The 26203-nt window shown below is 40.7% G+C and overlaps 1 protein-coding gene across 1 annotated transcript in view; it reads right to left on the minus strand.

Moving 5' to 3' along the window:
- The window catches only part of NALCN (sodium leak channel, non-selective), a 335712-nt gene that overhangs the window by 20596 nt on the left and 288913 nt on the right, over nucleotides 1-26203 (minus strand). Inside the window, 8 exon segments of the mRNA XM_030568085.1 lie at nucleotides 3247-3321; nucleotides 3735-3841; nucleotides 4378-4471; nucleotides 5989-6087; nucleotides 6172-6292; nucleotides 10905-11011; nucleotides 22030-22134; nucleotides 24200-24367. Coding sequence (XP_030423945.1) covers nucleotides 3247-3321; nucleotides 3735-3841; nucleotides 4378-4471; nucleotides 5989-6087; nucleotides 6172-6292; nucleotides 10905-11011; nucleotides 22030-22134; nucleotides 24200-24367 — 876 coding nt within the window.

Raw genomic sequence — 26203 nt, forward strand, 5'->3', positions numbered from 1 at the left:
GATGCCACAGGCAGGATGTTTAAGAATAGGCTCTGTTTAGAAAAGATAATAGTATTTAGCAGTCATACAAGCCATGTGATCCATGCAGAATGGCTACAGAAGAAGGTTTAGCGTTGCACACAGTCAGTTCTTAGCTATGCATATTAATGGTTTGAATGTTACTAAAGCATATCATATAAAAGAAATAATAATTAGACACTAACCTCTCTGGTTTTATATCCAAGGTTTCAATACTAACATTTAACAATATTTGTTAAATTCCCAAAGGCTAAATTGTATTTAAGGTGACACTGGTTTAGGCTCAAATTTGACACACTCTTCACTTGCCTGGCCATATACTTCTGTGGCCACTCATATTGATGTTTGCAATAGGAAGAGTGATTCTTTTCTTACAGAGCTTTGAGCTCTCATCAGTGGTCTTTGGACTGGTTCACTGCATTCTTTACCAGAGCTATGCAGTTAGACCTGACCCTACTCAGATTCTGTGTCTACCAGGGTTCAGACTTCGCCATGATTAACCAGGACAGGCACCAAGGACTTGGCAGCAAGCTGCATTTATCTGGCTGCTAGGCTAGTGGGGATGTATCTAGTAGGTTGGGGATATGCATGACACAAATGAACTGGAATTTTTGAGTGGACTCAGGAGATGCTTGTGGGCACAAGGGCTCTAAACTTTTCAAGAAGGACCTTGATAAGGCATCAAGAGTTTTCTTCAGTTTGGAAACAAAGGAACATTTTATTTTTACCTGTTAACTTTCTAATCCAGGAGAGAAAGCTGCATCTACAGTTTAGATCCTGCCAGTATGCTTTTGTCTAAAAGATTTTTAATTTATATACGTATCTAGATCACTTTTTCATTAAGATGCAGTCTACTCTGGACCTTTACAGAATTTTCTCTTTCCTTGTGCAGCACCCTCACTGTCAGTCTGAACTCTCCTCAATGGGCATGATTCTGGACCCCCTGTTGAGGAAGGGCCTTCATTTCCCCACATTGGTTAGTGGCTCTTTTAGCTTCCTTGTCATAAGTTCTGTTTGTCCTAGCATGGTAGAGGGCACTGGAATTAGACTTGTTTGAATCTCATATACTACAGAAATTTTACCTTGAATCCAACTTTTCCTTTACCCTCTAGATGGCCTGCAGGTAGAATGATTGCCATTAAAGTCAATATTTCTCAATCAGCAGTTACCTCACAGAGGTATCTCAGATACCAACATATTTCCCCATACTTACCTCAGGAAATAAATAAGGTATCAGATTGTGGTGTGGCAACTGTTGACATTATAATGAGAGACTCATAACTTTATGGAGGATTCTGTAGAATGGTAAAAAAAACACTACAGAAAGGATATTATGTTCAATTCTATAAATCAGCTAAAATGTAAAGGCTGCTAAGGCTTTACTTTGAGCCTCTTTATTTGATGACTAGCAAAGCGGGCCTTTTTAGTTGCCATCTCCTTTCTTAGGCACACAGAGGAGATAAGTTCTCTGATTACTAGCAGGGGCAGCTCCAGGCCCCAGCACGCCAAATGCGTGCTTGGGGTGGCAAGCCACGGGGGGTGCTCTGCTGATCGTCATGAGGGAGGCAGGCAGGCTGCCTTCAGCGGCTTGCCTGCGGAGGGTCCGCTGGTCCCTCAGCTTCTGAGGACCTCCTGCAGGCATGCCTGCGGAGGGACCAGAGGACCCTCCACAGGCAAGCCGCCGAAGGCAGCCTGCCTGCCGTGTTTGGGGTGGCAAAATGCCTAGAGCTGCCCCTGATTACTATACTGCTTACTGGCAGATGTTTCCAGACAGAGTTGTTTCTAGATTAGGGATAAAATATTGATACAAATCCATCTACTTTGATTTCCTTTCCCCATAAATCTTGTACACTGAAAATGTCATTTTTGTATGTTGAAACAAAACCCTTTTGAAATGTTTGGAAATTGTTTGTTTTCCCAGGCAGAACAAGAGAGTAGGGATTTCTAAAGCAATCCTTACTCGTTGAATTAAAAACTGGCCATGTATCCTACAAATCAAACCTCTCCATATCTGCTCACTCTTCTAGAGGCACTGACTCCTCTTGGGCAGAGAAGGCATAGGCAACATATGATATATGTAGGACTGCTACAAGGTAGCCACTTCATTGTTTATCCATCATTGCTGGGAAAACCTATCATAGGAGCATAGGAACTGTCAAATTGGATTAGACCAGTGATCCATCTAGTCCACTATCCTGTCTGGGATAGTGGCCAGTACCAGATGTTTCAGAGGAAAGTGCAAAAAATCTTGTAGTGGAATTATGGAATAAGTGAACCATAAGGGGAAATTTATTCATAACTCCCATAAATTTGTGATTGGCTTACAATCTGAAAGATGAGGATTTATATCCCTTGTCATTTTTCACCTTATCCAGTGTAGCTATCTATGTTATTACCTATATAAATATCTAATTTTTTTCTGAACCCTACTAAGCTCTCAGACTCATTCCTATCATGTTGAAATGAGTTCCACAGGTTAATTATGCTCACAGAGCTGATTTTGGTTGCATGTTTTCCAGGCTGCTAATTAAGGAAAACCAACCACCTTCTTTTCACTGCTTGTACTGAATATTGTCTTTTAAGATGGGAGAAGAGAATCATGATAAAGGAAATTATACACCAATAGTTATGTTTGTCATAGTCTTCCCCCTTTATACACCTGTTATATAACCTTTACTTTTCTAAGCTCGTATCTACATAATACCTGTAATTCTGTTGCTTTTGCTTTTTAAATGACCGAGGGAAAGGAGATGGATACACGCACAGAGATGCTTAGAAATATATGTGCTTTCTATGATTAACAGTCCTTTTCCCTTCTGTTTTCTCATGGTGTCATATTTAAACATACTGAGAATGAAAGGAAGGATCAGACACAAGGTGTATGTTTTAAGCAGGACTTCCCAGGTAGCGAGACCTTGTGCTGGCTCACTGAACAGAACACCCTTTGCAACTCTGCTTTAGAAATTTACGGAAATACCATGCTATATATATCCAGGATGAAATTATCTGTGTTGCAGATACATGGACTGAAAAGGATACACAAGTCAGCATTTTGGGCCTCTAGCCCCACAACAAGTAAAACACTCATTTCTGCAATACATACTCAAGCACTGAGTTGCCCCATGGATATGTAGCCTGAAATTAAAACTTGGACAGTAACCCCAGAACCAAAATAAAATATACAAAACTAGTCTGACTCTGGAGAAACAACTAAATATATTACTGTACCTCTAGGACAAAAATGAAGGTGAAAACAACAGACATTGTTGCTAAAGGAACAGTCACTGGATCTTCGACATCCCACTGAAATGGAACAAAGATAGTAGATCATAAAACAGATATAAAAATCTATTTACTACTTTTTAATTTTTATTTCAGTGTGTATTGTTGCCATAGATTCTGTTTTTACAGTGAACAACACATTCAGGCAGGAATGGCAGGTGGGTGCATCTTTCCTTTTATATGGATTTAGCGTTAAATGAGAAATTAAAAATAGTGGGCCAGATTGTTAATTGGTATAAACTGGTGCAGCTCCAGAGACTTTAATGGAGCTGTACTGATTTACACCAGCTGAGTATCTGGCCCACTGTATTTAGAAATATTATATTTCCAGCAGTTCATTGTTAGCTATGGCCTTATGTACAGTTCACTTTTTTAAAAGGGTTGAGCTCATTCGTTCCACCACTGTTACAAGACGCAATAAGAAACAAAAATACCTTCACTGAAAGCAAGACAGACTGGGCCAGAACAAGCACAGCAATGGTCCTCTTAAAAAACGGATGCTGCGTTATATCATACATTTTGGCTCTAAAGCCATCATTATCTGAAAAAGGAGTTAAACAAGAAGAATTAAATTGCACACAGTGGTATTTTTTTTCTCCCTGTTTCTTAACATATTTTTCTTGTTTGTTAATGGTAACCTAATCCCTGCCTGGTTTTGAAATTCATTTCTAAGTTTCTGCTACAGTTTCACATATCAAATAGTACTTCTGAACATGTAATTTTAAATACTGAACACCAATGTTGCATGAAGGCTTTGGTAGGGGTAAAGCAAGTGCATCATTCAATTGCTGTCAACATAATACATTCAATTCATATAATTAACAGGCAAGTGCAAATATATTTCATTTAAAATTCATTTTTTCATTAAGGTTTATCCTAAAACCATTGAAGCACAACCTTTTTTGGGTTGATTTTAATAGCCTTATGCAGAGATCTGTAGTTGGAGCCTGTTTCCACATTAACTTATGCACAACCTCCTAGTGGCCTAACGATTACAATTTTAATTTGAATCTTAGACTCCTGGGGAATTATGAACACTAGGGCTCAACATGAATAACATCAGAATATCTTTTATACCCGGACGAGGTGGGAGATGAAGAGGTTGCGCTATCTTCAGTCTGCTCTTTAGATCTTCCCACCGTCTCTGATCTACAGTCAGTAAAGCTGTACCCTTAACAAAGAAAAACAAGAAGCTTTTGTCATATAAAATCTTAAACATTTAAATGTTGTGCATATGAAAACAACAGCTTGCCTCAGGGCTTGAAATAAACTTACATTCCCAAACTCTCCTTGAATAACATAGTATTTGGGTAAAAGGGTCAGAGCATCAGCCCCGCACTCAAGAAGATTTCCAAATGCACTAGTTGTGAGTTTCTGGGACTCAACTCAGCAAGCTCAGTTGTTGCTCTTTGTATCAGCAGCCCAGTGGGGGTAGGGAAATTTACAGGAGGTCTTCCATTTGACTGAACACCATTTGGTGGGAAGCACTGTTTTAAACAGCGGTCGATTCTGTCTGGACTTTGCTGTAAAAAACCCTGCAGCAAGGTATTAGCTTTTCAGCACTGCTTTAGCTTATCAGGGAACCAGCCTTCTACAAAAGCACTACAGACACACTTCCTATGCTTGTAGTATAATTTAAATAAAATAAACATATGCTATGCTACAACATTTTCCATAAAGCATAAGATATGCAGATATGACTTCAGGGTAGGTAGTAATAAAGACCACACACACAAGCATTTTGATAGCATAGTACAAACTACACTATTTAAAATTATCTTAAAACATAATAAGGTCCTTACAACATCAGAGAGCTATAAAATCTCATACTAAGGGTTTGGAGCTGGAAAAGCAACAGAGAACTTTTAAAGGCAAATGTCCCAGATTGCTCTCCCAGACAAATAGAAACTTTGCCCAGTATGCACTTAACCATACAAAGCTGTGTGAGAAGTGGTACCATCCTCATGGCGTGTCTTGGAATGTCTAGACGTGGAACAGTGAGTCAAACAAACAGGTGGCTGTCCTACTAATAAGATCAGAAAAGCTCCCTCTGAGGTGGACATAATCTCTTTATGGAATTGTGTCCCAAAGATATGCCCTGGGAAGATACACCCTAAAATGTTATACAGTTAAAGAGACTGATTATTATAACACGTATTAATTCTTACTGTTAGGCCAAAAATCATACAACACAGGAAATATTAAATTTAAAGGGATTACATAATAAAAAGATTAATAAAAACTAGTGAATTATTGGAGAGACTTCATTACAGAAAAAATAAAAAGGTAGTAAAATAAAGACAAAAGCTTAGTGAAATTTAAAAACAACCATGTCACAGACTCTAGATCTGTGTCTCAGGAGCTTTCCACCTCACCACCATTTTTGTCAAGCGAGGAACTCAAAGAACAGTTCTCTTTGTTCATTGCTTATGGATTAAATTGAGACCATGCCTAAATTTGTACTACAGTACACCTGCAGCTGCCCACTTCATTTCTGAATTTGGTCCTATATCTCTCTTCAGGTAATATGATCCGAAGGCAATAATGAGGTTGCTTCTTGAATTGTAACTTACTTATAATAGCAACAGCACATCTTATTATCTCATATTGCACAATTTGTCATATGATGTTTAGAGCTAACAAAGTATGAAACTATTCGCATGTGAGATAAAATAACTGAATTATTACCTTATTTTCATTGAAATTAGCAATGACAACTCCAACAAAAAGGGTCAATCCAATCATGCAGCCCAGGAACACAAAGACATGAATATAGATTCCATGGATCTGCACATACAAAAAATATGATTATTCATCAAAACAAATTCAGCAGCTTTTGAAGCGTTAACAGGATTTGATATGCTTGCTTACCGGCCCCACGCGATGAATGATGACATCTCTGACTTCCACCCAGCCTTTTAATGAAAGAACTTCAAATAGTGCCAACATGGCATTTCCCACATTGTCAAAATTAAAATTGCGAGGATTTGCCCTGAAATAATAGTAAAGGAATGAGTGCATTTTAACTATCTTCTGACAAGATGGATCTTAGGCATCTTACTGTGGCCCTTCTACGTCAAAGAATAAAACCTCATGCTATACAAAGGAGCTAATCATATAAAGAAGCACAGTTTTTATTTATGTTATTACTCAACTTTTCTTTCCATATCTGCTTAGTTTTTCTTCATATTCTATGTCAGTCTGAGACTGTAAACTCCTTTGTTACAGCGACTGTGGTATTGTCTAAATCTCTACAAAATATCATGCAAAGTTCTGAATAATAATACTTTGAAAACTAAAAAATTTACATATACTCTACTTAATTGCTAAATCTTTACAATCTAATATTTATTTATAAGCTGAGCTACTGTAAAAATGATAAAGCTTATGACATGGCACTGTATTTTAGAGTGTTTCTGACAATACATTGCCAAAAGTTTGTGATCGTGAAAAAAACAGTTCGGATGGCACTGGCAGAAACAAAGCTATGTCATAGAACCCCGCTAATGTACGTCAGGGAACAGAATTTTCAAAAGTGCCTATGTGATTTAGGCTCCTGGTTTAGTCAGTAGGTACTTCTGCAAATTATCATTCATACTCATTCATAATATCAGATTTTGCTAGCCAAAAGACAAATGTTAACGAGAGGAAACCACTGGTTTTCTCAGCCTTCAAACATAACATTCTTTGTGTTAGCCAGGATTCCAAAGGAAGAAACTCCATTTGAAAATTAAAGAATCCACTAGAGGTTAGTTTTTTAAAGAGTTGTGCATCCCTAATCAGAGACAGATTTTCTGAAAAGTTCAGCCTCAGGTACCATTCAGACACCAAAATAAGTAGCTAGATTTCCAGTTTCCCTACCAGCGTAACTTTCTTGGAAAATCTTGCCACTAAGGCTATGTCTACAATATGAGCGTGATTCCCCTGCTTGTGTACACATACTTGCGGTAGCTCGAAGAGAGTTGGTGTGAGTATAAATAGTACTATAGCTGTGGTAGCACAGGCAGTGGCAGCAGAGGCATAGCTTAGCTGTGCTTAGCACAAACCATGTCTCCGTTGTCACTGCCCATGCTACTGCAGCTACACTACTGTTTATACTCATGCTAGCACCCATTGAGCTACCATGGGTATCTGCACACAAGTCGGGGAGTCACACCCCTAGCTTGCAATATGGACATAGCTCCCACTGTGACTCATGTACTGGGCTCTTGAAAATCTGGTCCTACAAGGCTAACAACTAGTACTCATCTCCTTGAGTAATAAATTTTCTGCAGTGACAAAAAATTCTCCAAACTTCATACTTTTGCTGATTAAGATCTTTTTAATTATTTCTGGATCAAGATGAAGTGGATTGAATTTGTTTACTCACAGGAATTCTGCCTTCAGAATTTATCTGAAGCATACGGAAGCGGAAAGAGTTCTGCAGATGCCACAGCTTCACTGACTGTTCAAATCACAGTGTATTATTTCATTAGCGTAGGATGGCTCTGAATCTTCCCCTGCTACCACATTCTTTTACCCCCCCCCATTAAAATAATTTTAGCCATTTTGCTGAATTTGCAAAAAGTGAAACAACCTCCTTTCAAAATATAAGCAATTAAAGACAAGTTTAACACATTTTAGGTGTTAGAAAATCTTAAATTGACACTGTCAGAATATAAATCATAGACTTATTGTTGCCATTAAATCATTGTTACATTTGAGATACCACAATTAGGGCTGTCAATTGTAAAAGCTGGCTGACCCCCCTTAATATCTGGTTCTTAATTAATTGCCATTAATTCACATGATTAACTAAAAAAAATGAATCATGATTAAAAAATGAATCACGATTAATCACAGTTTTAATCAAACTGTTAAACAATAGGATACCAACTGAAATTTATTAAATATTTGTGGATGTTTTTCTATATTTTCAAATGTATTGATTTCAATAACTTACACAGATTACAAAATGTATAGTGCTCGCTTTATATTATTATTTTTATTACAAATATTTGCACTGTAAAAATGATAGAGTATTTTTCAATTCACCTCATATAAGTACTGTAGTGCAATCTCTTTATAATGAAAGTGCAACTTACAAATGTAGAATTTTTTGTTGTTGTTACATAAAAAACTCAAAAACAAAACAATGTAAAACTTTAGAGCCTACAAATCCACTCAGTCCTACCTCTTGTTCAGCCAATCGCTAAGACAAACAAGTTTGTTTACATTTACGGGAGATCATGCTGTCCATTTCTTATTTACAATGTCACCAGAAAGTGAGAGCAGGTGTTCTCATGGGACTTTTGTAGCAGGCATTGCAAGGTATTTACATGCTAGATATGCTAAACATTCTTATTTATGTTTCGGCCACCATTCTGAGGACATTCTTCCATGCTTGTTAAAAAAATAATTAGTTAATTAAATTTGTGACTTAACTCCAGTGGGGAGAATCGTATGTCTCCTGCTTTGTTTTACCCGCATTCTGCCATATATTTCGTGTTACAACAGTCTTGCATGATGACCCAGCACATGTTGTTCATTTTAAGAACACTTTCACTGCAGATTTGACAAAATACAAAGAAAGAATGAATGTGAGATTTCTAAAGATGGCTGCAGTGCCTTCCAAAATTTGAGAGGGACGAAGTGCGGAGCATGCTTTCGGAAGTCTTAAAAGAGCAACACTTCAATGCGGAAACTACAGACCATGAACCACCAAAAAAGAAAATTAACCTTCTGCTGGTGGCATCTGATTCAGATGATGAAAATGAACATGCGTTGGTCTGCACTGCTTTGGATTGCTACCTAGCAGAACCTGTCATCAGCATGGACGCATGTCCTCTGGAATGGTGGTTGAAGCATGAAGGGACGTATGAATCTTTACAGCATCTGTGATGCCAGTTACAATAGTGCCATGTTCTCACTTTCAGGTGACATTGTAAACAAGAAGCAGATAGCATTATCTCCTGCAAATGTAAACAAACTTGTTTCTCTGAGTGACTGGCTGAACAAGAAATAGGACTGAGTGGGACTTGTAGGCTTTTAAGTTTTACAATATTTTATTTTTGAATGCATTTTTTTTACATAATTCTACATTTGTAAGTTCAACTTTCACGATAAAGAAATTACACTACAGTACTTGTACTAGATGAACTGAAAAATACTATTCCTTTTGTTTTTACAGTGCAAATATTTGCAATCAAAAATAAATATAAAGTGAGCACTGCTGTCATAAACAGATAGCTAAGGGTTAATGTTCTTTTACCTGTAAAGCGTTAACACAGGGAACCAAACACCTGACCAGAGGACCAATCAGGAAACAAGACATTTTCAAATCTGGGTGGAGGGAAGTTTTGGGTGTGAGTCCTTTGTTCTTGGTCTGTTCTTTTCTCGGCTCTGAGAGTGACCACAGGAATCTCCAAGCTTTCTGATCTTCTGTTTCCAAGTTGTAAGTACAAGGATAGTAAGACAATAGGTTTATATTGTTTTTTTTTTTGTATTTATTTGTAGTTGCTGGAGTCTATTCTTTTTGGATAAGGCTGTTTATTCATTTTCTTTTAAGCAATTGACCCTGTATATTGTCACCTTAATACAGAGACCATTTTATGTCCTTTTTCTTTCTTTTTATATAAAGCTTTCTTTTTTAGACCTGTTGGAGTTTTTCTTTAGTGGGGACTCCAGGGAATTGAGTCTGCAGCTCACCAGAGAATTGGTGGGAGGAAGAAGTCAGGGGGAAAATCTCTTTATGTTAGATTTACTAAGCCTGACTTTGCATACCCTCTGGGTGAGGGGGGAGAGAGATTAGATCTCTCGGTACTTGTGTTTCAAGGACTTGAAGCAGGGAGTATCCTAGGGCCCCAGGGCGGGGAAATCTGGGAGAAGGTAAAGAGAGTGGAATCCCTTTGTTTAGATTCACGGAGCTTGAATCTGTATATCTCTCCAGGAACCCAGAAAGGGAACACCTGGAGGGGAGGAGGGGGAAGGGAAATGGTTTATTCCCCTTTGTTGTGAGACTCAAGGAATCTGAGTCTGGGGGTTCCCCAGGGAAGGTTTTGGGGAGACCACAGTGAACTAGGCACTGTATAATTCCTGGCTGGTGGCAGCGATACCAGGTCCAAGCTGGTAACTAAGCTTGGAGGTTTTCATGCTAACACCCATATTTTGGACGCTAAGGTCCAGATCTGGGAAGAAATGTTATGACAACTGCACACTTTGTATTCTCTGTTATAATTCTAATCAATACATTTGAACATGTAAAAAGCATTCAAAATATTTAAAACGGTATTCTATTATTGTTTAACAGTGTGATTAATCATGCAATTAATCATGATTAATTTTTTTAATCACGAGATTAATCACGATTAATTTTCTTAATCGCTTCGCAGCCCTAACCACAACATTTTCCTGTGTGTAAAATAGGAAATATCAGATGTGTACAGTAATAGGCAGCATGTTTGCCTTTCCTGCACTTCCCTCAGGCTGGTAGGGAAACTAGATTAGTCTGTTTGTCACCAGTTTTATTTGCTACTTTCAGTACTACAATGCTGCAATGTTTGGGTCCTGCAACAGATTAACAACTAACTATCTGAAGAAAGACTGGCCAAGTTACAGCTACTCACCAGACTCGTGGCACCCAAAATCCAGGCTTTTTCTCTCCAGGTCTTAGCTTTAAATTCAGATTTTTTGAAACACTTACATTTATTCTGAAGATGCCATGACAATCTTCCTATAGTAAAATAAAGCACACTGAGTGAAATATAGACCTACAGAGAGGTGAGGACACTGTACAACACAAACACCACAATAAATAAGGCATCTTGAAACAGTGTAAATGGAACAAAAGGGTTATTTTTAGGTACTGGATTAATAGCATTTGGGAACAGAACTTTCTCATATGCAGGGAAGATATAGCATGAGCAGTGACAATGTAGAATCTCCATTCTGCACTTCAAGGCCCCCTTCCAGACTGAGAGGGCTAGTAAATCTGCAATTTCATTCAGCTATTGGCCTCTTTTTTGAGAGTGTCACAGTGCTTGTGATGCTTGACTCCTCCCCACTGCAAATGGAATGATGCTACTAATCTGCTTCACACAGGCCACGTAACACTGGCTGGTACTTTTTGTCACCATCAGCCTGGCCTGGATTTTAACTGGTGACCGAGGATTGCTAGGTGTCACAGCCCATTTCCAGTCCCTTGTGCTGTCCAGTCCTTCAGCGCCCAAATTTCATGAATTTGGTATCTTTCTCATGTCTTCCTCAAATGCCTGGCACTCTCATTCCTTTTGCACTACGTAACAACCTTCTCTTCCTTAAAACCACTTCTTATAACACCCTTCTTCAGTAACTCTCCTTTCAATTCTTACAATCATAATCTCCCAAATAAAGCAATGTGTTTTGTAAAAGAAAGCAGGAAAAAGACACGGAAGAGAGGGTTACTCACCCTGTGCAGTAACTTAGGTTCTTTGAAATGTGTGTCCCTATGGGTGCTCCACCGTAGGTGCAGTAGTGTCCCTGTGCTTGGGATCAGAGATCTTTGGAAGCAGTGCCAGCTGGGCCGCACAAGCACTCCTCCTCATCCCATGCTGTGAGCAGTGGCTATATTGCACTGTGTGGTTCACCACCCTCAGTTCCTTCTCTACCACAGAGCCTACGTTTGAACTCTGAAGTGGAGGGAAGGAGGGAAAGTAGTGAAGCACCCATAGGGACACACATCTTGAAGAATCTCAGTTACTCCGAGAAGTGTTGCCATACAGCCATACAGCTTCATTGTAGGTGAGTGTAGAGCAATGCCCCTAGATGGAAGGCTGGGGTTTCAGAGAGACATCTTCCAAAGAGGATAGAACAGTGGTCCTAGTAGGGCATCTGATGCCATGTTATGGGTGATCACATAATGTTGATTAAATGTGTCTGTGGGCGCCCATGTGGCTGCCTTACAAATGCCAGTAACTGGCATATTATTTAGAAAAGCTATCGAGATGGACAGTGAGTGAATGGAATGCGCATGAGTTTCAGGCGAAGGCTGAAGTTTGTGTCATTGGTAGCAAAGTGGAGACCCATTTTGAGACCCATTTTGACAGACCTTCTTTGGATACGACCTATACATTTGATCCTTCATCTACAGAGAGGAATAAGAGTGGTGACTGTCAAGGTAAAAGGCTAGCGCTTGTCTGCCATCCAAGATGTCATGGCTTCATGCTGTTTGCCACGTGGTTTAGGGAAGAAGGACGGGAGGTGGATAGGTTGGTTTAGATAGACAAAGGACAGTACCTTGGATAAAAACTTTAGGTATGGTTGTGGTTGTAATGTGACCATATCTTTGTAAAAGATTGTGTATGTGGGTTACACCATGAAGGCACCTATTTCTCCAGCAGGTGTGATGGATATGAGAAAGACCATTTTCATGGATAGGTGCATAAGGATCAGGTCATCATTGGTTCACATGGAGGGCTGGTGAAATAGGCTGAGATCCCAAGGAGGGATGGGTCTCGTACCTCAGGGTAAAGATTCTGTAGGAACCGTTAAGGAATTTTTTTGTCATTGAGTGGTTGAATACTGAATGACCTTCTATTTTGAAGTGGAATGCAATAATGGCAGCCAGATGTACATGAACAGAGGTTGCGAATAGCCACGATCTTTTTAGCTGTAGGGTGTAATCCAGGATGAGTGATAAAGGAGAGCTCATTGCTGAGATATGTTTGGTGTCACACCAAGTTCAGAATCTTTTCCATGTATGAAGGTAAGTATAGGGTATTGTTGAACACTGGCCATTTAAAAGAATCTTATGTCTGTTCTGAACAGGCCATCTCTTTATTCTGGAACCATGATGGGGCCATGCCTTCAGACAGAGAAATTCTAAATTTGGGTGAAAAATCTGACCTGCATCCTGCGAGAGGAGGTGTGAAGTCAACAGGGTGATAGGTGGACAGACCACCAAGGTGTAAGAGGTAAGGATATCATATTTGTCATGGTCATCTTGGGGCTATGAGAATGACTCTGGATCGTTCCACTAGTACCTTGGGAAACACTTTGAACAGTAGGGGAAAAGGTGGAAAGGCACAGAGAGGTGCATCCCATGAAATGAGGAAGGTGTCCCCCAGAGTTTGGTGACCTAGACTCTCTCTTGAGCAGAACTGTGGGCATTTGGCATTCTTGAGGGGGAACAGATCTATGCTGGGGAATCCCCAGTGGGTGAATATATGTTGTAGGGTTCTTGTGTCTATCTCCCACTTGTGTTCTTGTAAGAACTTCCTGCTCAGTGAATCTGCCATGGTATTCTGGTGTCCAGGTAGGTATGCGGCCAAGATATTGATGTTATGCTGGATGCACCAGTTCCACAATTTTAGTGCTTCTGTACACAGGGATTGAGACCTCACTCCTGTCTGTTGATATAAAACATGTAGGCGATGTTGTCTATCATTACTCTTACTGTTTGTTGTCTGATTATTGATAGAAAGTGTAGGCATGTGTTGCAGACTACATGTAATTCTAGGAGGTTGCTATTTAACATGGACTCTGAAGGGGACCACTTGCCCTGTACCGTGTGGGTCTGTTGATGTGCTTCCCAACCAAGTAGGGAGGCGTTGATCATAAGTATCAAGGACAGTGGTGGTTGGAGGAAGGGATCCCCTATGCAGACATTCTGAGGTTGCGTCCACCAGTCTAATGAGCCCTTGACCTTCAGTGATATCGAGAGCAGTTTATTCAGGCTGTGTCTGTGGGGTATGTATGCTGTTCATAGCCATCCCTTGAGGCAATACATATGTAATCTGGAGTGTTTTATCATGAATGTGGTTGCTGCCATATGACTGAGCAACTGTAGGCAGGTTCTGGCAGAGATCTGTCGGCTGGTCCTCATGATGGAAATGAGACTGACTATTGTGTGATCTGGGAGGAAGGCTCTGGCCTCTATTGCATCTAGCTGGGACCCAATAAACTCTAGCTGTTGCACTGGTGTCAGTTGATTTTTGTATATTTATCTGGAGGCTGAGTTTTGAGAAAAGGTCCATCCTTTTTGTTATGACTTGGAGCCTTGAAGACGCAGTCATCTAGGTATGGGAATATTATAACCCCTTGTTTGCAGAGTGGTGCCGCCACCACTTCCAGGACTTTGGAAAATACTCTGGGTGCCATAGAGAGGTCAAAGCACGCTTTATTGAAAATGGTTGGACCCCAGAACAAATCTGAGGAACCTCCTGTGAAAAGGATGTATGGTAATATGGAAGTACGCGTGGATGTTGATGGCCAAGAAGGTTCCCCCGTTCCAGTGCTGGGATTATTGTTGATAGTGTGACCATCTTGAACTGCTGTAGTTTGACAACATTGTTGAGTTTTCCCCATGTCTAGCATTCACCTCCACCGTCGGACTTCTTTTGAATTAGAAAATGGTGGGAATAAAAGTCTTTCCTGCTGAGTTGGAATGGCACCAGGTCTATGGTTCCCAGTCACAGAAGATGGTTTATTTCTTTTCATAGACGGTGCTCATGAGAATATTCCCTGAAGAGGGATAGGATGGGGTGGGCAGGAGAGAGAGGAATGAAATCAAATACCCGTTGCTGATGATTTCCAGTTACCACTTGTCGGAGGTGACTTGCTGTCATGTCAGGTAGAACAGAGTCAAATGTCCACCAAACTGATGAGTAATTTGGATGGCTGCAGCATCTGGATCATGGGGAGACATCTCAGGGCCTCAGCCAAATTTTCAAAAATATTGTTTGGAGGCAGATGTGTGGGACATAGTCGTCTGTGTTGGTTTCTGCGTACATTTGGGAGGAGGTCTCTGACATCTACCTTGTGGATCACAATGCCGTTGAAGGGTGAAATATGGAGGGTGAGATCTTGGGTTAGGTTGATACCTATGCTGTCTTCTCTTTCTGTGCTGGAGCATAGACTCTGAGTGAATGGAGTGTTGCTCTCCCAAATGATAAAAAAGAGCAGTTCCAAGCACTAGTGACAGAAGGACAACTCCTGTCATGCATGGCGCTACAAACCTCTCTGGATGCTGTGGATATGGTAGCCTAGTCCATTGTGACTTCTGTGGTAGTGAGACAAGCCCCATGGCTTCACCTCTCAGGGCTCCCCAGGGAGGTCTCCCCAGAAAGATCTCCCGCTTGAAGGATCTAAACTTTTTGCTGAGCGCACTGAGCCCCTTGGAATAGTTCTTATGGTTATATTTGGATAAAAGTGCCTTGTAGTCAGTGATTTCTTCTTATCGGTGCTGACTCACAGTAGCCGCTTATGTGGTCCTGCCCACTTAGGGTCCTTAGTTCTCTCAACAGCGCTGGTACCAGAGGTACCGTATGGTCAAAGGAGCTAGGTCTCGCCCCAGAATATGTCGAGACTACCGACCTCACAGGGGATGTCTTTATTTGGGGGTGAGCTTGGTGCCCATTTTTTCTCATCTCGATGAGAGTGTGTAGGTTTTCTTTTAGTGGTATGCACTGAGTGGGGGTTGGCAGATAAAAGTGTTGATGGTGACCACTGCAGAGGAGAGGTATCGGGGCCAGGGTCTGAGGCAGGTCGCAATGAGCTCTTCATTAATAAAAGGTTTAGTTTCAAATCAGAGTCCTCTCTGTACTGTGCCTTCAATTTGAGGCAGAGGGTGCACTTTTGTGACACGTGCCCCTTACCCAAACAGCGTGTATATCGTGAGTGGCTGTCACAGGGAGGGCCTCACAACAGGAGAGGCACCTCTTAAACTTGGGAGATTGAGGCATAACCCTGAGTAGGGAGAACTTCCCTGTAAGGAAGGGAATAGAAAAAGGAAACCTATGCTACTCTAAAGAGTAATGGGGAGAAAGAGGAAAGGATTTTTTAATAAGGGGAAAAGAGAAGAAAAAAATATGAAGGAAACAAGTATTACCTTAGAACTTTCAATGGAAGCACTAATATTACTAAAGGCACAACAGGAGTATAAAGGGCTTGGTTAGGGACTCCATCCCAGAACAAGGGCAGTTGAGAAGGAAACAAGGGCGGTTTGACCACACAGGGCTTTATAGCCGCCTCTCATGGTATGAGATGGGGAAGAGTGCATGGTCCAACAGCCACTGCTAGTGAAGATCTCCATTTCCAGGTGCAAGGGACACCTACAATGGAGCACCCATAGGGACAATACTCAAAGAAAAATTGCAGTATACTGGAGATATCCATTCCAGCATCATGACCAGAAAAGATTCATGACAACCAAATGAGAAACTGTCCCCAGGGATTCTATCACACATCACAGGTTTGACAATGAGCCCATTATATGTGGGGAAGGGACTTTGGAAGCTTTACTCCGTGTTGTGTGGATATCCAGTTAGTTCAGACATGATCAATAATATTATGGGGGAAATCCTGGCCCAAATGAAGTTAACTGGAGTTTTGACATTGACTTCAATGGGGCAAAGATTTCACTCTATGCTCTTTACTATGGCCCTGGTCCTGCACTGGTGGACCTTTTGCTGATGCAGAGGCCCACTGAACTTAACTGGGCTCCGTGCCTATACAGGGTCTGTCCATATGGAGAAGGTTGCAAGATTAGGACCTATCCTGCTTTGATGTTACGATTTAAAGAATTCCCAGTACACTGACTATAACAGATTGGTTTGGAAACACTAGCTTCCCTTTATGAATTAACATTGTAGGCACAATTTTTTTGCCCCGAATTCATTGCACCTGCAATTACTGGTTCTTAGACATCTAAGTGATCCCAATTGTTTTCTTAATCAGTGAAAGTGAAAAAAGGGAGGTCATATGAAACCTAGGTTAAGAATTTGGCTATGAAGCTGGATGCCATGTTTGTGCCCTTACTGTACTAATTTAAGACTCAGTTATGTGACTTTGTCCTGGAGGGTGTATGCAGGAGGGATTCTGTCTCAGTGAAGCTAATTCCGTCACTGAGCAATCTAGTGAGGATGTGCACCATGCCCAGGGATAGGGAAATCTGCTTCTCCTGGTGCAATAGGTCCATCTTCCTGGTAAGGTGGCAAGTAGCCCCACTGCCTTGTCTCCTTTAAGACAATCTGTACCTCCAATAGTGCAGGGAGGGAATAGTTTCTGTGCTGTCCCAAGTGCAGAGACTACATTTCTGACAGGCCCCTGTAGAAGACACGAGGGCGTTGAGGAGGAGGCTTCCTGCACATCTGTAAGGGGCAAATCAGTATGGCCAAAATTTTCAAACATGGGGTCTTAAAATCAGGCTCCCAAGCCCATATTTAGGCGGCTAAACAAAAACAATTTGATTCTTTGTGGCCCTGAGCAGCCCCACAGGTCTTGCTGACCTCAGAAGAGATGGGGATGTTCCACACCTCTGAGAATCAAACCACTTTGCTTAGATGCACAAATAAGGCATTCAGGTTGGGTTTTCAGAAGTGCCTAAGTGACTTAAGAGCTCAAATCCAACTGACTTTCCAGAGGCAGTCGGATTTTTAAAGTGCCTCTAGTCTTAGTCAAGGTCTACACCAGAAACTTACATTGGTATAACTACGTCGCTCAGGGGTGTGGAAAATCGACATCCCTGAGTGATATAGTTATATTGATCGAACCTGCGGTGTACACTGCAAGAATTCTCCACTCAGTATAGTACCATCTTTTGGGGAGGTGGATTAACTACACTGGGGGGCTTCTTCCATCAGTTGGTTCAGTAGCATCTGCACTGAAGTGCTACAGTGGCACAGCTGCACTGGTGTAGCTGCACTGCTGCAGCATTTTATGTGATGACCTACCTTTAGGAGCACAAATCCTATGGAAAATCAGCGAGGCTTATAGAATCATAGAAACGTAGGGTTGGAAGGGACCAGGAGAGGTCATCTAGTCCACCCCTCATGTTGAGCTGGGATCAAGTGCACCTGGACCACACCTGACAGATGTTTGTCCAACCTGTTCTTAGAAACCTCCAGTGACAGGGATTCCAGCTTTGGAAGCCTATTTCAGAGATAAACTATCCTCCTAGTTAGAATTTTTTCGTCCTATCTAACCTAAATCTCCCTTGCTGCAGTTTAAACCCATAACTTCTTCTCCTACCTTGAGTGGACATGCAGAACAACTGATCACTGGGCTTGTTATAATGCTCTTACATATTTGAAGACTGTTATCAGGTCCTCCCTCAGTCTTCTTTTCACAAGACTAAACGTGCCCGGGTTTTTTTAAACTTTTCCTCATAGGTCAGGTTTTCTAAACCACTTATCATTTCTGTTGCTCTCCTCTGGAGTCTCTCCAATTTGTACACGTCTCCTAAAATATGGCACCCAGAACTGGACATAGTACTCCAGCTGAGACCTCACTAATGCCAAGTAGAATGAAATAATTACTTTTTGTGTGTTACATACAACACTCATAGACTCACAGACTCTAGGACTGGAAGGGACCTCGAGAGGTCATTGAGTCCAGTCCCCTGCCCTCATGGCAGGACCAAATACTGTCTAGATCATCCCTGATAGACATTTATCTAACCTACTCTTAAATATTTCCAGAGATGGAGATTCCACAACTTCCCTAGGCAATCTATTCCAGTGTTTAACTACCCTGACAGTTAGGAACTTTTTCCTAATGTCCAACCTAAATCTCCCTTGCTGCAGTTTAAGCCCATTGCTTCTTGTTCTATCATTGGAGGCTAAGGTGAACAAGTTTTCTCCCTCCTCCTGATGACACCCTTTTAGATACCTGAAAACTGCTATCATGTCCCCTCTCAGTCTTCTCTTTTCCAAACTAAACAAACCCAATTCCTTCAGCCTTCCTTCATAGGTCATGTTCTCAAGACCTTTAATCATTCTTGTTGCTCTTCTCTGGACCCTCTCCAATTTCTCCACATCTTTCTTGAAATGCGGTGCCCAGAACTGGACACAATACTCCAGTTGAGGCCTAACCAGCGCAGAGTAAAGCGGAAGAATGACTTCTCGTGTCTTGTTTACAACACACCTGTTAATGCATCCCAGAATCACGTTTGCTTTTTTTGCAACAGTATCACACTGTTGACTCATATTAAGCTTGTGGTCTACTATGACCCCTAGATCTCTTTCTGCCATACTCCTTCCTAGACAGTCTCTTCCCATTCTGTATGTGTGAAACTGATTGTTCCTTCCTAGGTGGAGCACTTTGCATTTATCTTTATTGAACTTCATCCTGTTTACCTCAGATCATTTCTCCAATTTGTCCAGATCATTTTGAATTTTGACCCTGTCCTCCAAAGCAGTTGCAATCCCTCCCAGTTTGGTATCGTCCGCAAACTTAATAAGCGTACTTTCTATGCCAACATCTAAATCGTTGATGAAGATATTGAACAGAACCCGTCCCAAAACAGACCCCTGTGGATCCCCACTTGTTATACCTTTCCAGCAGGATTGGGAGCCATTAACAACTACTCTCTGAGTACGGTTATCCAGCCAGTTATGCACCCACCTTATAGTAGCCCCATCTAAATTGTACTTTCCTAGTTTATCTATAAGAATATCATGCGAGACCGTATCAAATGCCTTACTAAAGTCTAGGTATATCACATCCACCGCTTCTCCCTTATCCACAAGGCTCGTTATCCTATCAAAGAACGCTATCAGATTAGTTTGACACGATTTGTTCTTTACAAATCCATGCTGGCTATTCCCTATCACCTTACCACCTTCCAAGTGTTTGCAGATGATATCTTTGATTACCTGCTCCATTATCTTCCCTGGCACAGAAGTTAAACTAACTGGTCTGTAGTTTCCTGGGTTGTTTTTATTTCCCTTTTTATAGATGGGCACTATATTTGCCCCCTTCCAGTCTTCTGGAATCTCCCCCGTCTCCCATGATTTCCCAAAGATAATAGCTAGAGGCTCAGATACCTCTTCTATTAACTCCTTGAGTATTCTAGGATGCATTTCATCAGGCCCTGGTGACTTGCAGGCATCTAACTTTTCTAAGTGATTTTTTATTTGCTCTTTTCTTATCTTCTCTTCTAAACCTACCCTCTTCCCGTAAGCATTCACTATACTAGACATTCCTTCAGATTTCTCAGTGAAGACTGAAACAAAGAAGTCATTAAGCATCTCTGCCATTTCCAAGTCTCCCATTACTGTTTCCCCCTCCTCATTGAGCAGTGGGCCTACCCTGTCCTTAGTCTTCCTCTTGCTTCTACTGTATTGATAAAAAGTCTTCTTGTTTCCCTTTATTCCCATAGCTAGTTTGAGTTCATTTTGTGCCTTTGCTTTTCTAATCTTGCCTCTGCATTCCTGTGTTATTTGCCTATATCCATCCTTCGTGATCTGACCTAGTTTCCATTTTTTATATGACGCCTTTTTATTTTGTAGGTCACGCAAGATCTCAAGGGTAAGCCAAGGTGGTCTTTTGCCACATTTTCTATCTTTCCTAACCATCGGAATAACTTGCTTTTGGGCCCTTAATAGTGTCCCTTTGAAAAACTGCCAACTTTCCTCAGTTGTTTTTCCCCTCAGTCTTAATTCCCATGGGACCTTACCTATCAGCTCTCTGAGCTTACCAAAATCCACCTTCCTGAAATCCATTGTCTCTATTCTGCTGTACTCCCTTCTACCCTTCCTTAGAATTGCAAATTCTATGATTTCATGATCACTTTCACCCAAGCTTCCTTCTACTTTCAAATTCTCAACAAGTTCCTCCCTATTTGTTAAAATCAAGTCTAGAACAGCTTCCCCCCTAGTAGCTTTTTCAACTTTCTGAAATAAAAAGTTGTCTGCAATGCAGTCCAGGAACTTATTGGATAGTCTGTGCCCCGCGGTGTTATTTTCCCAACATATATCTGGATAGTTGAAGTCCCCCATCACCACCAAATCTTGGGCTTTGGATGATTTTGTTAGTTGTTTGAAAAAAGCCTCATCCACCTCTTCCACCTGATTAGGTGGCCTGTAGTAGACTCCCAGCACGACATCACCTGTGTTTTTTACCCCTTTTAGCCTAACCCAGAGACTCTCCACACTTCCGTCTCCTATGTCCATCTCCACCTCAGTCCAAGTGTGTACATTTTTAATGTTAATAAAATTGTTATTACACCCCAGAAATGATATTACCTTTTATGGATCAGAGGGGTAGCCGTGTTAGTCTGGATCTGTAAAAGCAGCAAAGAGTCCAGATGCATCTGACGAAGTGGGTATTCACCCACGAAAGCTCATGCTCCAAAACGTCTGTTAGTCTACAAGGTGCCACAGGACTCTTTGCTGCTATTACCTTTTATGGCACCTGCATCACATAGTTGGCTCATATTCAATGTATGATCCACTATAACTCTCAGATGCTTTTCAGCAGTACTACCACCCATTTTGTAGTTGTACATTACATTTTTCCCTCTTAAGTGTAGAACTTTACATTTATCTTTACTGAATTTCATCTTATTTCAGACCAGTTCTCCAATTTGTCAAGTTCATTTTTATGTTTCTAAATCACTTGGGCACTTCTGAAAATCCCACCCTGTGGTGCCTAACTGTGGGTACCTAGGTCTGAAAATTTTTGCTTACACTTCTTAGGACTGGGAGCACATCTTTCTCTACTGCATGCACTTTGCCAGATGCATTACTGGGGATCAACAGGTGATAATAGCTTATTTTCTATTTTCAGCTTGAATTTAAAAAAAAACATTTTGTTCTAACTGTGCAAATGAATACAGAAATCCTCTCTCTCCCCTCACTTTTTTGGATACATGAAATGCCACACAGTTTCTCTTTTTCATACTGAATGATTGTCATTTTTCCTACTTGTTTTCTCCATTGCCCAGAGAGGATGGAGTATACTACTATTTTGAAATAGAAAAGAAGTTCTTACCCTTGCGATGATGTGTGGATCATTGCACTTGGCCAGTTTCCCAGCAAAAAGCTGAACTCCAAAGCTTGCAAAAACGAGCATTAATGTCAGCAAAAGAATGGACACCTGTGAAAGTGATGTAAATATAGTCAAACTTTTCTCCTAAGACTAGAGGTGAAGGGCTAGATCCTCCGGTGCAGTCCAAGAATGAGCCTTTGGTGGCATAATGCTGACCTACAGGCTTTTATAACAGGCACTCTCCATTGAATTTTTAGTCACTGCACTTCCAACTTTAGCTGCACTGGAAGGTCTGGCTCCAAACTTTTAAACATGGGGCTCTCCCTAAACTTCTTTGTGTTATGAATTCTAACTTATGCATTATGTGTTATGAATAACAATGCATCATTTTATAATAATGTCTCCATTGAAACTAATAAAATTATTTTTTTAAGTTTAAAACTTTTGTTACCATATCTTTTTGGTGATACCATTTCAGCCACCTGAAATATCATTGCACTCCATACTAATTTTGGCTTTTTCAATCAGACAAGCACAGGGGGTTTTTTCTTTGTAGATTTTCCTATGAAGCTTAAGCTATTGGCCTTTAGTGTAGGCCCTGACCCAGCAAGCACTGACACTCTTCTAATTGTTTGTATTATGATAGCATCTCAAAGCCCTACTTAGGGACCAGGACCTCACTGCAGCAGGTGCTGTACAAACACAGTTGCTTAACTTTAAGCATGAGAAGACTCCAATTAACTTCAATGGGACATCTGATGTGCTTAAAGTTAAACCATGCTTAAGTGCTTTGCTAGATCAGGCCTTATTAATTAACATGTGCTGCCTCTGTCGGCTCTCTGGCTCTGTAACACCAGAGCAGCTACAAACAGGAGTCAGACATAAATGAATTAAAATGTTTACATCATAACAAGTTGTAACGGAGATAAAGTAAGTTAAACACTGGCCTTAAACTAATGACCCTTGTCCCTTTATTAAGAGACTAGTTTGTTATTATAACCAAACAATATACATGAATACATAACACAGTATATAATAAATATATAAGACAAAAATTGCAAGCTTTTATTCCTAACCCTCATGCCCAGTCTAAAATCTTATCACACTCTCAAGGTTTTGAGACCTGATCCTGGAAAAAAATTCTAGAACAAAACACACACACAACACCTGGGGGGAAGAGAGAGAAAGAGCTGTTATTCCTCAGACACTAATAATGGGTTCTGGGATCCCACCACTAAAACAGAGATTTGAACCTGGGCCTCCCGTATCCCACATAAGCACTCTAACCACTAGGTTATTGGCTATTCTGAATAGGATGCGTGTGTGTGTGTGTGCACAAACGTGTGTGTGCGTCTCTCTCTCTCTCTCTTATTTGTCCAAAAAAATTCAAAATATCTTGGTTTTATCTCAATGAGGAATAAAACCAAATGCCAAAACTTCAAAAAAAATTTATGAGACAGAATTCTTGTATTCCAGGCAACTCTACTCTACCACCATTTCCAGAGCTGCAATCAGAGACAGGATTCCCTCCAACTGTCTCAGAACAAGAACTGGGAATGACAAAGACTCTTGTCTCTGCAAGTCTGAGTTTTCTTAGGTTTCTGTAGATCAGCTACGAAAGCAGCCTGTCTCTCATCCTCTTCCCCCAGCAGAAATTGCATTATTTTATCTCTCGAGAATCCTGCTGTCTACATCAGAACTAAGATATGCTGAATAAACAAAGTCACTTGTGAAAGAATTATTACTGCATCCTTATTAAGTATGAATGAAAACGAGTGGACTTTATATTGGTAATTTCTTTTTTAACTTGTTACTTATTAAACTCCAATGGTAAGTTACAATGCATTTTCTTTATGAGGTATAAACAGAGTGCAACTTGTAAAAAAAATAGTAAAAATCAAAGCAGAAATACATTTTACATCAAAGAATCCTGTGGCACCTTATAGACTAACAGACGTTTTGGAGCATGAGCTTTCACGGGTAATACCCACTTTGTCGGATGCATGCACCCACGAAAGCTCATGCTCCAAAACGTGTTAGTCTATAAGGTGCCACAGGATTCTATGCTGCTTTTACAGATCCAGACTAATACGGCTACCCCTCTGATACTTGACATTTTACATCGTTATTCTCCTTCTTGTTTTATCATAGGAACAAAATAACTGGCACATACCAAGAAGATTTCCTTGAAGCCACTAAACAGCTCTCGTACAACTTTCCTCATTTGTGGCACCAGTTTGAAAATGCGAAGGGGTCGGAGACATCTTAGTATCATTAAGAGCTGAGCTCCAGATTTAGCAGGAACGTTCTGAGGCATCCAGCAAAGGAATATCAAACTTACCTTGGAGGGGGAGAAAGAATGAGCAATCCAGATTGCAATATATTATTTTACAAATTATGATAAAACAGAACATCAAGCCAAACTTGCAAGTATTCCTTAGACGATTATAGTTGTCCCTTCTGGGGTGTGCTTGTGGGGAGAGAAGGCATAGGGGCTAGATTTTTAAAGGATGTAGATAGGCGCCTAGTGGGATTTTGGTGAGGGATTCCCTAGTGGGAGTTAGGCATTTAAGGACCCTAAGTGGGCAGGACCACATAAGCGCCCAAGATTTGGTGGTGATGGGGGACTTCAACTATCCAGATATATGTTGGGAAAATAACACCGTGGGGCACAGACTATTCAATAAGTTCCTGGACTGCATTGCAGACAACTTTTTATTTCAGAAAGTTGAAAAAGCTACTGGGGGGAAGCTGTTCTAGACTTGATTTTAACAAATAGGGAGGAACTTGTTGAGAATTTGAAAGCAGAAGGAAGCTTGGGTGAAAGTGATCATGAAATCATAGAATTTGCAATTCTAAGGAAGGGTAGAAGGGAGTACAGCAGAATAGAGACAATGGATTTCAGGAAGGCGGATTTTGGTAAGCTCAGAGAGCTGATAGGTAAGGTCCCATGGGAATTAAGACTGAGGGGAAAAACAACTGAGGAAAGTTGGCAGTTTTTCAAAGGGACACTATTAAGGGCCCAAAAGCAAGTTATTCCGATGGTTAGGAAAGATAGAAAATGTGGCAAAAGACCACCTTGGCTTATCCTTGAGATCTTGCGTGACCTACAAAATAAAAAGGCGTCATATAAAAAATGGAAACTAGGTCAGATCACGAAGGATGAATATAGGCAAATAACACAGGAATGCAGAGGCAAGATTAGAAAAGCAAAGGCACAAAATGAACTCAAACTAGCTATGGGAATAAAGGGAAACAAGAAGACTTTTTATCAATACATTAGAAGCAAGAGGAAGACTAAGGACAGGGTAGGCCCACTGCTCAATGACGAGGGGGAAACAGTAACGGGAGACTTGGAAATGGCAGAGATGCTTAATGACTTCTTTGTTTCAGTCTTCACTGAGAAGTCTGAAGGAATGTCTAGTATAGTGAATGCTTACGGGAAGAGGGTAGGTTTAGAAGAGAAAATAAGAAAAGAGCAAGTAAAAAATCACTTAGAAAAGTTAGATGCCTGCAAGTCACCAGGGCCTGATGAAATGCATCCTAGAATACTCAAGGAGTTAATAGAAGAGGTATCTGAGCCTCTAGCTATTATCTTTGGGAAATCATGGGAGACGGGGGAGATTCCAGAAGACTGGAAGGGGGCAAATATAGTGCCCATCTATAAAAAGGGAAATAAAAACAACCCAGGAAACTACAGACCAGTTAGTTTAACTTCTGTGCCAGGGAAGATAATGGAGCAGGTAATCAAAGAAATCATCTGCAAACACTTGGAAGGTGGTAAGGTGATAGGGAATAGCCAGCATGGATTTGTAAAGAACAAATCATGTCAAACTAATCTGATAGCGTTCTTTGATAGGATAACGAGCCTTGTGGATAAGGGAGAAGCGGTGGATGTGATATACCTAGACTTTAGTAAGGCATTTGATACAGTCTCGCATGATATTCTTATAGATAAACTAGGAAAGAACAATTTAGATGGGGCTACTATCCAGCTGCATAACTGGCTGGATAACCGTACTCAGAGAGTAGTTATTAATGGCTCCCAATCCTGCTGGAAAGGTATAACAAGTGGGGTTCCGCAGGGGTCAGTTTTGGGACCGGTTCTGTTCAATATCTTCATCAACGATTTAGATGTTGGCATAGAAAGTACGCTTATTAAGTTTGCGGACGATAC

This window comes from Gopherus evgoodei, chromosome 1, assembly GCF_007399415.2.
Source record: "Gopherus evgoodei ecotype Sinaloan lineage chromosome 1, rGopEvg1_v1.p, whole genome shotgun sequence".
In the NCBI taxonomy this organism is placed as follows: Eukaryota; Metazoa; Chordata; order Testudines; family Testudinidae; genus Gopherus; species Gopherus evgoodei.